This window comes from Oncorhynchus tshawytscha, linkage group LG06 (genome assembly GCF_018296145.1).
Source record: "Oncorhynchus tshawytscha isolate Ot180627B linkage group LG06, Otsh_v2.0, whole genome shotgun sequence".
In the NCBI taxonomy this organism is placed as follows: domain Eukaryota; kingdom Metazoa; phylum Chordata; class Actinopteri; order Salmoniformes; family Salmonidae; genus Oncorhynchus; species Oncorhynchus tshawytscha.
This window is the reverse complement of record NC_056434.1, coordinates 71,021,701-71,035,398: the sequence shown is the minus strand read 5'-3', so window position 1 is coordinate 71,035,398 and position 13,698 is coordinate 71,021,701. Positions and strand designations below refer to the sequence as shown.

At 41.6% G+C, this 13,698-nt stretch overlaps 1 protein-coding gene across 2 annotated transcripts in view; it reads right to left on the bottom strand.

The window, feature by feature from the left end:
- pcsk2 (proprotein convertase subtilisin/kexin type 2) overlaps window positions 1-13,698 on the bottom strand; it is a 76,905-nt gene that overhangs the window by 34,522 nt on the left and 28,685 nt on the right. For both annotated transcript variants that reach the window (XM_024424878.2, XM_024424879.2), the window contains exons 6-8: window positions 12,426-12,502; window positions 9,339-9,427; window positions 7,314-7,489 (exon numbers count right to left, since the gene is read on the bottom strand). In XM_024424878.2, the coding sequence (XP_024280646.1) occupies window positions 7,314-7,489; window positions 9,339-9,427; window positions 12,426-12,502 (342 nt within the window). The remainder of the gene's footprint in view (window positions 1-7,313; window positions 7,490-9,338; window positions 9,428-12,425; window positions 12,503-13,698) is intronic.

The window sequence follows — 13,698 nt, the reverse complement described above, 5'->3', positions numbered from 1 at the left end:
TCAGGTTTAGTCAAAGCACTATAATTGTTTACTCATTAGCTCTAGCTGTTGAGCTAATAATGTGGAAAGATGTGGGAGGGAGCCATTCCTGGTTGTACAAACATACCAGAGCTGTATCCCACTGGGCACAAACTGGTTGAATCAACATTGCTTAATTTGTCAACGTATTGTGATGTGGAATTTATGTTGAAAATACATTGGATTTGAAAAAATGGTAACATTTCTACCACCGAATTATGTCATTATGGTAACCAAATGTCAACATACACAAACCTTATATAAAATATGTTGAATTTGTTCCTTAAAACAACGTCAGATCTTCAATGTTATATCCACTATCAGAAAAGAAAAAAAACAATACAGTTGAAGTCAGAAGTTTACATACACCTTAGCCAAATACATTTCAACTTAAAAATTCCCTGTCTTAGGTCAGTTAGGATCACCACTTCATTATAAGAATGTGAAATGTCAGAATAATAGTAGAGAGAATGATTTATTTCAGCTTTTATTTCTTTCATCACATTCCCAGTGGGACAGAAGTTTACATACACTCAATTAGTATTTGGTAGCATTGCCTTTTAAATTGTTTAACTTGGGTCAAACATTTAGGGTATTTTTAATTTTTCCTTTATTTTACTAGTCAGTTAAGAACAAATTCTTATTTTCAATGATGGCCTAGGAACAGTGGGTTACCTGCCTGTTCAGGGGCAGAATGACAGATTTGTACCTTGTCAGCTCGGGGGTTTGAAATTGCAACCTTCCGGTTACTAGTCCAACTCTCTAACCACTAGGCTACCCTGCCTTCCACAAGCTTCCCACAATTTCTTTTTGCCCATTCCTCCTGACAGAGCTGGTGTAACGGAGTCAGGTTTGTAGGCCTCCTTGCTCGCACACGCTTTTTCAATTTTCCCACAAATGTCCTATGGGATTGAGGTCAGGGTTTTGTGATGGCCACTCCAATACCTTGACTTTGTTGTCCTTAAGCCATTTCGCAACAACTATGGAAGTATGATTGGGGTCATTGTCCCTTTGGAAGACCCATTTTTGATCAAGCTTTAACTTCCTGACTGATGTCTTGAGATGTTGCTTCAATATATCCACATAATTCTCCTTCCTCCAAAAATTTAGATATTTTTGTACCTGTTTCCTCCAGCATGTTCACAAGGTCCTTTGCTGTTGTTCTGGGATTGATTTGCACCCTTCACACCAAAGTACATTCATCTCTAGGAGACAGAACGCATCTCCTTTTTGAGCGGTATGAAGGCTGAGTGGTCCCATGGTGTTTATACTTGCGTACTATTTTTTGTACAGATGAACGTACCTTCAGGCGTTTGAAAATTTCATCACTGCTCTAGAGGAGATCTGCATGGAGGAATGGGCCAAAATACCAGCAACAGTGTGTGAAAACCTTGTGAAGACTTACAAAAAACGTTTGACCTCTGTCATTGCCAACAAAGGGTATATAATAAAGTATTGAGATAAACTTTTGTTATTGACCAAATACTTATTTTCCACCATAATTTGCAAATAAATTCATAAAAATCCTACAATTTGATATTCTGGATTTTTTTTTCTCATTTTGTCTGTCATAGTTGAAGTGTACCTATGATGAAAATTACAGGCCTCTCTCATCTTTTTAAGTGGGAGAACTTGCACAATTGGTGGCTGACTAAATACTTTTTTGCCCCACTGTATGTAAACTTCCGACTTCAACTGTATATAGGCTGGGCATCACCTCCTACTGGACAATGTGCTATCAATGTGCATGAGAATAATTGTAGAGTGATCTCCACATAAAAACTCAATAGGTTTACTGTTGCTAACAAAGTCATTCCAAACGGTAGGTTTAACAGAGCAAATTAAATCTGACCATACCCTATCATTCAGACAGTATATCATCAATGATTTTATTTAGTACTACAGTATATAACATTTGCAAATTCATCAACAGCTATTGTTTCAATTTAACCTGAAAAGCTGAAATGTCTTGGGGCAATAAGTATTCAACCCCTTTGTTATGGTAAGCCTAAATAAGTTCAGGAGGAAAAATGGGCTTAACATGTCACATAAATTGCATGAACTCACTCTGTGTATAATAATACTGTTTAACATGATTTTTGAATGACTACCTTAGCGCTGTATCCCACACATACAATAATCTGTATGGTCAGTCGAGCAGTGTATTTCAAACACAGATTACCCCGCAAAGACCCGGGAGGTTTTCCAATGCCTCGCAAAGATCGGCACAGAAAAACAGTATATTATTTTCACCTTCTCATAAAACCACCAACATTAACAGTAGTTATTTCATACAGCTTCACTTCTTATTTAGGTAGATGGGTCAAAATAAAGCAGACATTGAATATTCCTTTGAGAATGGTGAAGTTATTAATTAAACTTTGGATGTTGTATCAATACACCCAGTCACTACAAAGATGCAGGCGTCCTTCCTAACTCAGTTGCTGGAGAGGAAGGAAATCGTCAGGGATTCCACCATGAGGCCAATGGTTACTTTAAAACAGTTAGAGTTTAATGGCTGTGATAGGAGAAAACTGATGATGGAACAACAACATTGTAATTGCTCCACAATACTAACCTAATTGACAGAGTGAAGAGAAGGAAGCGTGTACAGAATAAAAATATTCTAAAACATGCATCCTGTTTGCAAAAAGGCACTAAAGAAATACTGCATATGTGGCAGGGTCTACAGACAATCATGGGTTACATAGGGCAACCCAGCCACATCGCGGACACTGACGTCTTGCTCCCAGACAAGCTAAACACCCTCTGTGGGCTCTCATTCTCTGTGGCCGACATGAGTACGATATTTAAGCGTGTTAACCCTCGCAAGGCTGCAGGCCCAGTCGGAATCCCTAGCCATGTTCTCGGAGCATGCGCAGACCAGCTGGCTGGAGTGTTCACAGACATACTCTACCTATCCCAGTCTGCTGTCCCCACTTGCTTCAAGATGTCCACCATAGTTCCTGTGGCCAAGAAAGCAAAGGTAACTGAACTAAATGACCATTTCCCTGTAGCACTCACTTCTGTCATCATGAAGTGCTTTGAAAGGCTAGTTAAGAATCATATCACCTCCACCTTACCTGAAACCCTAGACCCATTTCAATTTACTTACCGCCCCAATAGATCCAAAGACGATGCAATCGTCATCGCATTGCACACTGCTCTCTCCCATCTGGACAAGAGGAATACTTATGTAAGAATGCTGTTCATTGACTATAGCTCAGCCTTAAACACCATAGTACCCTCCAAGCTAATCATTAAGCTTGGGGCCCTGGGTCTGAACCATGCTCTGTGCAACTGGGTCCTGGACTTCCAGACGGGCCGCCCCCAGGTGGTGAAGGTAGGAAACAGCACCACTATGCTGATCCTCAACACAGGGGCCCCACAAGGGTGGTGCTCAGCCCCCCTGTACTCCCTGTTCACCCATGAGTGCGTGACCAAGCACGCCTCCAACTCAATCATCAAGTTTGCAGACGACAGAACAGTAGTAGGCCTGATTACCAACAATGATGAGACAGCCTACAGGAAGGAGGTGAGGGCACTGGCAGAGTGGTGCCAGGAAAATAACATCTCCCTCAAAGTCAACAAAACAAAGGAGCTGATAATGGACTTGAGGAGACAGCAGAGGGAGCAAGCCCTTATCCACATCGACGGGACTGCATTGGAAAAGGTGAAAAGCTTCAAGTTCCTCTGCGTACAGATTACTGATAATCTGAAATTCTCCACAACACAGACAGTGTGGCGAAGAAGGCCAAACAGATGCACAATTAAGAGCATCCTGTTGGGCTGTATCAATGCCTGGTACGGCAACTACACCTTCCGCAGTCACAGGGCTCTCCAGAGGGTAATGCGGTCTGCCCAACACATCAACGGGGGCACACTGTCTGCCCTCCAGGACACCTACAGAACCCAATGTCACAGGAAGGCCAAAAAGATCATCAAGGACATCAACCACCAGAGCCACGGCCTGTTCACCCCACTATCATCCAGAAGGCGAGGTCAGTACAGGTGCATCAAAGCTGGGACCGAGAGGCTGAAAAACAGCATCTCAAGGCCATCAGACTGTTAAATAGCCATCACTAGCCGGCTACCACCCGGTCACTCATCCTTGCACCATAGAGTCTGCCGACCTATGTACATAGACATGGAATCACTGGTCACTTTAATAATAGAACACGAGACACTTTAATGATGTCTACATACTGTTTTATACATTTCATATGTATATACTGTATTCTACTGTATTTTAGTCAATGCCAGGCCGACATTGCTCGTCCTAATATTTTTCAGTATATTTCTTAATTCCATTCTTTTACTTTTAGATTTGTGTGTATTTTTGTGAATTGTTAGATACTACTGCACTGTTGGAGCTAGGAACACAAGCATTTCGCTACAACTACAATAACATCTGCTAAATATGTGTACTGTATGTGACCAAGAAAATTTGATTTGATTTAATCTCATTGATCAACATCTCAATCAAATAATACCCAATTATCCAGGTTGAAATTATGTGGTGTGCCCAGTCGGATGCTATTAGTTTTCTTGATTGCTTTCATTTTCTCCTCTCCTTACATGTATGGCCACTGAGCTCATAGGAGTGGATACAGAGAGGTAATGTGGTGGAAAAGCCACTGAGCTTGACCCCCAGCATCAAGGCCAGGGTCAGTTCCATTTCCGGTTAATGCAATTGAATATGGAATCTGTCCATGGATGTAAAATTACAAATCTGATTGAGCCCTGTTGAACCCAATCCCAATCTAATCCGAATTAGCATACTGGTTGGTCATTTCAGTAACGGGTTGAGAAAGGGGCTAAGAAAAGGGGACTAAGTGTTCCAAGAGGGCATTCTCTGAACAAGGTATTGCATTGTATTATATTGTTCCAAACCTTCGTATTTTTTCTCTCTCTCTATTATAGCGACTTTCTTCTCGACCATAACAATCAGATACGAAACAGATACACCATGTGAATTGAAAAGAGCAAACAACATATCCATATCATAAAGCAGTTTGGGGATGACAAATGGGCTCTCACTGGGCACACAATGCCATTTCAACATGGATCATTGGGTAATATTTGGTTGAGACGTTTATCACAGAGATTACAGCCTAGACTCACCCACTCAAAAAGACAGCCAAAGTTAGTTGAATTTCCAATGTGTATCACTATGCTTTCAGCCATCTGAATGCACAAACAAATTCCAGATATTTTGTTTATTTGTACAACAGATGAAAATGTCACTGTGCTTCATCTAATAGCAGAACCAAATGACCTGGATTGCAGTTGAGATTACATTAAAAGTACATGGTTCAAATGACCAATGCCGTTCAAGATTCTGCACAGATTATTGCAGCAATTGTGAAGATCCAAAGACCTGTGACGATATTTGTATGCTATCCTGAACATGCACACTTTATATGATTACATAAAAAGAAATGTATAGTTACAGTAAACACTGACTTAGTCCTCAAAAGAATAGGACTAAATCAAATTAAATCAAACTTTAAATTCCTTTTTAAATAAAGATTTAATTTAGTCCTACTCTTTAACTTGGATTTTTGGTTGAGATGGAGATGTAAATCTAATGATTAATTTGGAGACAAACTGGAATTAAAGCCAGGCTAATTATTGGCAGAGATGGAATTTTCCAAGCAGAAGATACAGATCCTGCAAATGTTTATATTTGGTTGCGTTGACAACGACACACAATTCAACATCACCAAATAGTATCACATTTTAAAGAGCTTGTAACCTTAGACCTATTGTATTGTCTATTTTTATTTGAATTCTGGGTTGAATTGAAGTGATTGCTGTTGGTGACTTTACAAATGCTAGAGGACTAAATAGCACATTTAATTGGCTCTGTTAAACCTACCCTTTGGAATGGCTTCGAAAGCAACAGTGAATCTATTATTTTTTTAAGTGGGGAGTGCTCAACAATCATTCTCACGATAGTACATTGGTAATAGTCAGTAACAAATATCATAGCTAAGCAAGGTTGGGCTTGGTTAAAACCTTGGGTGGGAGACCAAAGGGTAGATGTTGATAGATCCAGTAGGAGGTGCTGCCAAGCCTATAGTTTATTTTCTGAATGAGATATAATTTAGAAAATCTGGTTTCAAGGTACTAATTCAACAAATGTTGTAAAAGGTTTGTCTATGTTGACATTTGGTTACCATAATGACATCATCCTGTGGTTTAAATGTCATCCTCGGAACAACAGTTTACGGTGATTACCTTTTTCAAATCCAATGTACAGTATTTTCCACTTAGATTCCACATCACAATATGTTGACAAATGACGTTGAAACAATGTTGATTCAACCAGTTTGTGCCCAGTTGAGTGATATGAAATACTTAGTATCCCACTCCAGTTGAAGATTTAGCACGAGAGGTGTCTGCATCTCAAATCCCTTCTGTTTATTTGTGGAGGATCTAGGTTCACCAGAGTTACGTACGTGTCCCTCTCTCCACATCTATACCTCCCTTTCCATTTACATTGCAAAGTGCTGTTTGAAATATGGTGAGATCACCTATGTGCACGGCTTGTGTCTACGGCGCTCCAACAAGCACTCTCATATATCTAGCGCCGTCCCGGAACATTCCGTGTGATTTGTTTCCATTATCCACATCAATTTGCAAAACGAAGCCGCCTCGCTCAAGATGCAAACTAAGTGACTCGTTTAGAGTGAAGTGATTGGACCAGGGTGGGGGTGACAAGTGTTCCCTAACTGTTGAAGAAAATTGAGGAAACATGCATGGCTGTTCAATGGAAAAAATGCTAATTGAATGATTCTCATCTTGGGTTGTTGTTTTACAATGTACATCCTGCCTAACCTACGTAATGGTGTACATATTGTATATATATACATATTAGAAGGCTGAGTGAAATACTGCTTGATTAGTTGTGCTTATCTTAGCCAGGCTTAGAACACATTTTGCACCTATTCAGTAATGCTGCTTGAGATCTGGTCAGAGCAGACCAGACTACCCCTCTGCATGTGGTATTATGATTAATCAAGCAGCTAATTGTCACTGGCACAGGCAGTATGCTAAATAACGGTGTGTTCCAGGGTGTCTCTGAAAGTGTCTAACAGCAAGGCTGTTCTTGTGTAAAGCTGTTCTTTTTCCAATTTTATATATATCCAATATATATACTTATATACTGTGTGCCTATTCAAAGAACCCAGTTATCTGAGTAAGACAAGTACTCTACAACCCTGCTATCCACAGTTAGACCAGTGTTTTTGTGTTTGTGTGTGTGTGTGTGCATGTGCGTGTGTGAGTACCTTGTTGACTCCGTCAGCCATGGCCTGCAGAGTGAGCTCTCGGGGTCCGTCTACTGTCTTGCCGTCATCGGTGGGCCCCCAACTGGCACTGTAGATGTCAATGACCTGGGGCATGTGGCTGATGGACGATGCCTCGATGATGTCCGTCATGAAGGGTTGGTCTAGCATGCGGATACCTGGGGGGGAGGGGGGAGAACAGTAGGCAGGTGTGGAGAGACAGAGAGTGTAAGGTACACACTATTACAATTCTAAGCCACTGTTGACTGAATATCCCCAGCTAGCACATTTGGTTCCTGTTTTTGGTTTCAAATTGGTTGTGGGAACAAACCATACATTTCCTGACTGGTAAATCTGAATGTTTTTTAAACGTTCTGAGAATGTTTATTTTTAGTTTGCAGGGAGGTTCTGAGAACGTTTATTATGGTTCCTTGAAAGTCTTCCTGGGAGGTTTTATTAACACTCTGAGAATGGAAATTATAGGTTATCAACATTGAAATGAAATGTAAACATTTTTTAACTTTTAGGAAACGTAATGAAATACCAAGAAAATAATGTTTTTTTGTCAGGTTCCAAAAATGCCAAGCAACTATCCTGCACCATTCCCACAAAGTTGTTGGAAGGTTGTATGCAATATAACCATAAGACAACCACACTTTCATCAAGCTCTAAGTAACATATGGTTCTCAGGAAGTTATGTGACAGCTGGGAATTTTCTTTATGGCTTGACTATCATAATTATAATAACTAACATAGCTAACATAATGTCACGACTCCCGCCGACAGTTGGCTCCCCTGCCTGTTCTGGCGACGCTCGGCGGTCGTCGTCACCGGCCTAATAGCCGCCACCGATCCTTTTTCCTTTTCTGTTAGTTTAGTCTTATTAGTTGCACCTGTTCCTATTTACATTTTCTTGATTGGCTCGCCTATTTAAGCTTGTGAAGCCCGCTCTTGTTTGTGCGTGATTATTTTGTGTTCACGCTTTGAGTTGGAGGTGTTATTGTGCTCCGGACCGTGTTACCCTGTGTTTTGGGTTGGTCAGTGTTTTTCGCCCGGTGTTTGGGCATGATCATTTTGTGCCGGAATAAATTGCCATTTGTCCTTAAACCCTCTGCTCTCTGCACCTGATTGCTACCTTCCACTCCTAGTCATCCATGACACATAAATAGCATTCCTCTCTGTTTGAGCCAGATGTTTGAGTAGGATAAGTAAGCTCGCTGCATTAGCTAGCTAAGTAAGTGAAAGTGAAAAAAAATACAATGAAATATAGCTCTCTCTCGGTCTCTGTCTCTCTCTCTCTGCGGCTTCTCCTACATTTTTTAAAAATAAATACATTTGTTCAAAAAAGACCAACTATTGTCTTTCCCTCTCTTTGAGTCAACTACTCACCACATTGTATGCACTGCAGTGCTAGCTAGCTGTAGCTTATGCTTTCAGTACTAGTTTAATTATCTGATCCTTTGATTGAGTGGACAACATGTCAGTTCTGATAGGTTGGCGGATGTCCTCCGGAAGTCATCACTTGTTAAATCCACTTCAATCAGTATAGATGACGGTGAAGTGACAGGTTAAATTGAGACATTGATTGTGTATGTGTGCCATTCAGAAGGTGGTATGGTAGTAGGTGCAAGGCTTGACACAACTGTGGGAAGCATTGAAGTCAACGGGGGCCAGCATCCCTGTGCAACGCTTTCGACACCTTGTAGAGTCCATGCCCCGATGAATTGAGGCTGTTCTGAGAGCAAAAGGGGAAGGTGCAACTCAATATTAGGAAGGTGTTCCTAATGTTTGGTATCCTCCGTGTAGATAATCTTTGATCACTGTCACCAGCTATCACTAGCTACAAGGGCGGAAGAAATGGCTATGTAGCCAACTTGATTCTTCCTACATCTACTACTAAAGTTAAAAAGCATTGGATAGGTTATTATGACTGCCACTTTTACAAGTTTTCAAAGATGACTGTGATCACTAGTACTTTTACATCCAAGCCAGCTGTTATTTACCACAGTATTAGAGTAGTCTACATACCTGCCACCTTAGAGTTGTAGGCCACTCCGACTCCGCAGATGTTGTTGTTGGCTGCTGCAGACACCTCACCAGCACACCTTGTTCCATGACTACACACAGAAACACACAGATAGATTGGGGAACGGGCTAAGGTTGGAAAACATATTGGGAATCGATGTATTAGGTCAATGTACCAGGTCTTTAACCACCTATTGTAGACTTTGTGACTTCTGTTTAAACCTATTATGTCTATCAGGAATAGGATTACCGGTTGGAAGACACAAATTACCGGTTGGGGCACAAATCAATAAGAATTAGAATGAGGAATCAGCCCATTGCGCCACCTGGATAACATTAGCTTCAACAATTCCTACCACATTCATTTGAAAGAAGATTAAGAAATTGGTAGAATCTCCGATTTGCATTAAAATCCGATGTTTGGTTGAGGAGATGGCATTTTAAAAGGTCATACGAAGGCAAAATTGCGTTGTGTGTGTGTGCACATGCCTATGTGCCTGTGTGTTTGTGTGTGTGTGGGCTTCCCACAGGGTAGATGCAGTGAGCCCTCTCGGCTTTCCCAGCATGCCTTGCCACAGAAAGTCTGCTATTTATAAACAAACAGCTAATTAGCCACCGAGTCCTGCACTGCACTAATCCAGCAGCGGCGATGCTACACCACACACACACACACATACACACACATACACACACATACACACACATACACACACACACGTGTGGTGGAGAGTGGAGAGCAGTGAGGGTAGATGGTGTTCTCTATGTTTAATCGTCTAGTCCTTGAGGTGCCCTCGGCAGCAGTGGGTCATGAAGTCTGAGTTGGCGATGGGAGAAAGATACGACGCTATCGGACACAAGGTCGCCCCTGTGAGCACTGCAGACAGGAGCGAGTGGACAAATGCCAATCTAGCCACCGTATCTCTGTGTACCTCTCATACCTGTAGAAGATCTCACAGAGTGCATTGTCTAGGTAGATTTACATCACTGGAATGTAAAGCAAGGTTGCCTACTCATCCAAATAAAGAGTACATTTAAACTGTGTCTAAATACTCTACAGATGACAAGCTACCAAACTAAATGAATCCATAATTTATCAGCCAATCTTCACTTCCATTCATACAGATACGCAGGAATAAATTGCAACACACAATATCTTCTAACTCACAGTACCTACCTCGCATGATATATCTCCTTAATAACTAGTCTGGGCGGTATATGTTATGGACTGCAGTAATGCAGCAGCTATGAGTGCCCAAAGATATTAATGACTAGAGCTACGTGGCGAGATTCTTTTATATATATTTTTTATTTCACCTTTATTTAACCAGGTAGGCCAGTTGAGAACAAGTTCTCATTAACAACTGCGACCTGGCCAAGATAAAGCAAAGCAGTGTGACAAAAACAACAACACAGAGTTACACATGGGATAAAGAAACGTACAGTCAATAACACGATATAAATATCTGTATAGAGTGTGTGCAAATGAAGTAAGGAGGTAAGGCGATAAATAGGCCAATAGTGGCGAATTAATTACAATGTATTACAAATTACATTGGAGTGATAGATGTGCAGATGAGGATGAGCAAGTAGAAATACTGTTGTGCAAAAGAGCAGAAAAACAAAAACAAATATGGGGATGAGGTGGGTAGTTGGTTGGATGGGCTATTGACAGAGGGGCTATGTACAGCTGCAGCGATCGGTAAGCTGCTCTGACAGCTGACACTTAAAGCTAGCGAGGTGTTGGCTTTAAGGATGACGAGTGGAATATACCTGCTGGAGTGCGTGCTATGGGTTGGTGTTGCTATGGTGACCAGTGAGCTGAGATAAGGCGGAGCTATACCTAGCAAAGACTTATAGATGACCTGGAGCCAGTGGGTTTGGCGATGAATATGTAGTGAGGGCCAGCCAACGAGAGCATACAGGTCGCAGTGGTGGGTAGTATATAGGGCTTTGGTGACAAAACGGATGGCACTGTGATAGACTGCATCCAATTTGCTGAGTAGAGTGTTGGAGGCTATTTTGTAAATGACATCGCTGAAGTCAAGGATCAGTAGGATAGACAGTTTTACGAGGGTAAGTTTGGCAGCATGAGTGAAGGAGGCTTTGTTGCGAAATAGGTTAGCCGATTCCAGATGTAATTTTGGATTGGAGATGCTTAAATGTGAGTCTGGAAGGAGAGTTTACAGTCTAACCAGACACCTAGATATTTGTAGTTGTCCACATATTCTAAGTCAGAACTGTCCAGAGTAGTGATGCTAGTTCTTGATTATCATGGATTTATCAGTGGTGACAGTGCTTCCTAGTCTCAGTGCAGTGGGCAGCTGGGAGGAGGTACTCTTATTCTCCATGGACTTTACAGTGTCCCAAAACCTTTTGGAATTAGTGCTGCAGGATACAAATTTCTGTTTGAAAAAGCTAGCCTTTGCTTTCCTAACTGACTGTGTGTATTGGTTCCTGACTTCCCTGAAAAGTTGCATATTGCGGGGACCTTTCGATGCTAGTGCAGTTCGCCACAGGGTGTTTTTGTGCTGGTTAAAGGCAGCACAAAATCAATACAGACAAGGGGACTTGCTACACCCTGGCCAAGCCAAGGAGAACAGAGTTTATCAGACACAAAGCTCAAACTCACTCCTCTGCCTCACTCCTCTGCAAACACACATTCATGCATGCCCACACACGTATACACACACACACACACACACACACACACACACACACACACACACACACACACACAATTGAATACACTGACAGGTTGCACAGACATGCCCACACAAGTATACGCATTCACACATATATAATTGAATACACTAACAGGTAGCACGCGCACACACACACACACACACACACACACACACACACATAATTGAATACACTGACAGGTAGCACACACATGCCCACACAAGTATACACATTAACACACATATAATTGAATACACTAACAGGTAGCGCACACACACACACACACACACACACACACACACACACAAACACATACTCAAATGGAAAAACAGAAATAAAACTATAACTGTGTGATTAATTCTTATGGGGCAGATTACTTTAGAGGGGTGAGGGGCAGCTGGTTTTTACCTGTTAAACCAGTCGTCAGTGTAGCGGGGGTATGGGTATGGGTCATTGCTGCTGAAGTCATAGCTGGCCTCGGCGTTCTGAAAAGACCGAACACAAACAGTTTAATCAGACAGGCTACAAGACACAACAGGAAGAAGAGAGAGTGAGAGAAACAAGAAGGTAACGGTAACACAAAACTACAGAGCATCCAATAGAGGTGCAGTGACCTTCTCAAATCTAGTCTTGTCTTGTCCAGACCCAACCTAGACCGCTGTCATGTGTCACTTTACTAACGACTCAACTGATGTTCTTGTTGTTGCAGCCTCTGTATACTGGGTGTGGTTCACTGTGTTGTGACGTTTCAGATTCTTCTATTCATTTTCCTCTCAGTTACGCAACGTGTGAGTAAAACACTTTTCTGGACAACACTGAGTCCAATTGTTCTTAACCTGGCAGAATAATTAAAAGGTCGATTGCTTCGAGAATTTTCTTGTAGAATGTCCTCATGCAAAAACATGCTATAATGAAGACCTTTCAGTCTGATGGAAGCATGTCACGTGGAACAGATTAACACGAAGAAAATATCCAAAACGCTCACTCGCACAAACATACACGCACACAGTACTAATATGATGGTAATGCATGGTCACAGCAGGGAACAGCGGCTGAGACACTGACACACCAATTATTCCCGACATTTAATTCCACGTGGCCAAAAGTAATAGAAGCGGAATTAACAGCGGAAAAGCAGGAGAAAACAGATGCATTAGAAGCACATCTGTCGGAGAGTCATCAATCCATGCTGCGTAATCAGCAAATGGCCTGCCCTGCAGCCACACTCACTCACATAGGCACGCACACACAAACAAATCTACAAATCCACCAACCATTACAGGAACCTGATTTATTTTCTCTCTCTGTCTCTCTGTCTCTCTGTCTCTCTATATAGACCCCTCCCTATTTTCTGTAACACTTGCTTCCCTTTGAGATTGTCATTTCAGAAGCCATCTTGAAAGGACGTCTCTCTCAAACTTTGTTGTCTGGAAGCCACTCTGTTTTTCATTTTCCTCTTCCTATTTTTCCACTTTTCTCAACCCAAAACAGTCAACTAGTCACCTTCAAGTCTCTTCCCACTGGGCAACAACTGGTTTAATCAATGTTGTTTTCACGTCATTTTCTTCAACAACAAAATGTAAGCTGATCAAAATCAAATAGACAAATGTGTCACGTGCCCCGAATACAACTGGTGTCGACTTTACCATGAAATGCTTGCTTATGAGATCATAGTCTTGTG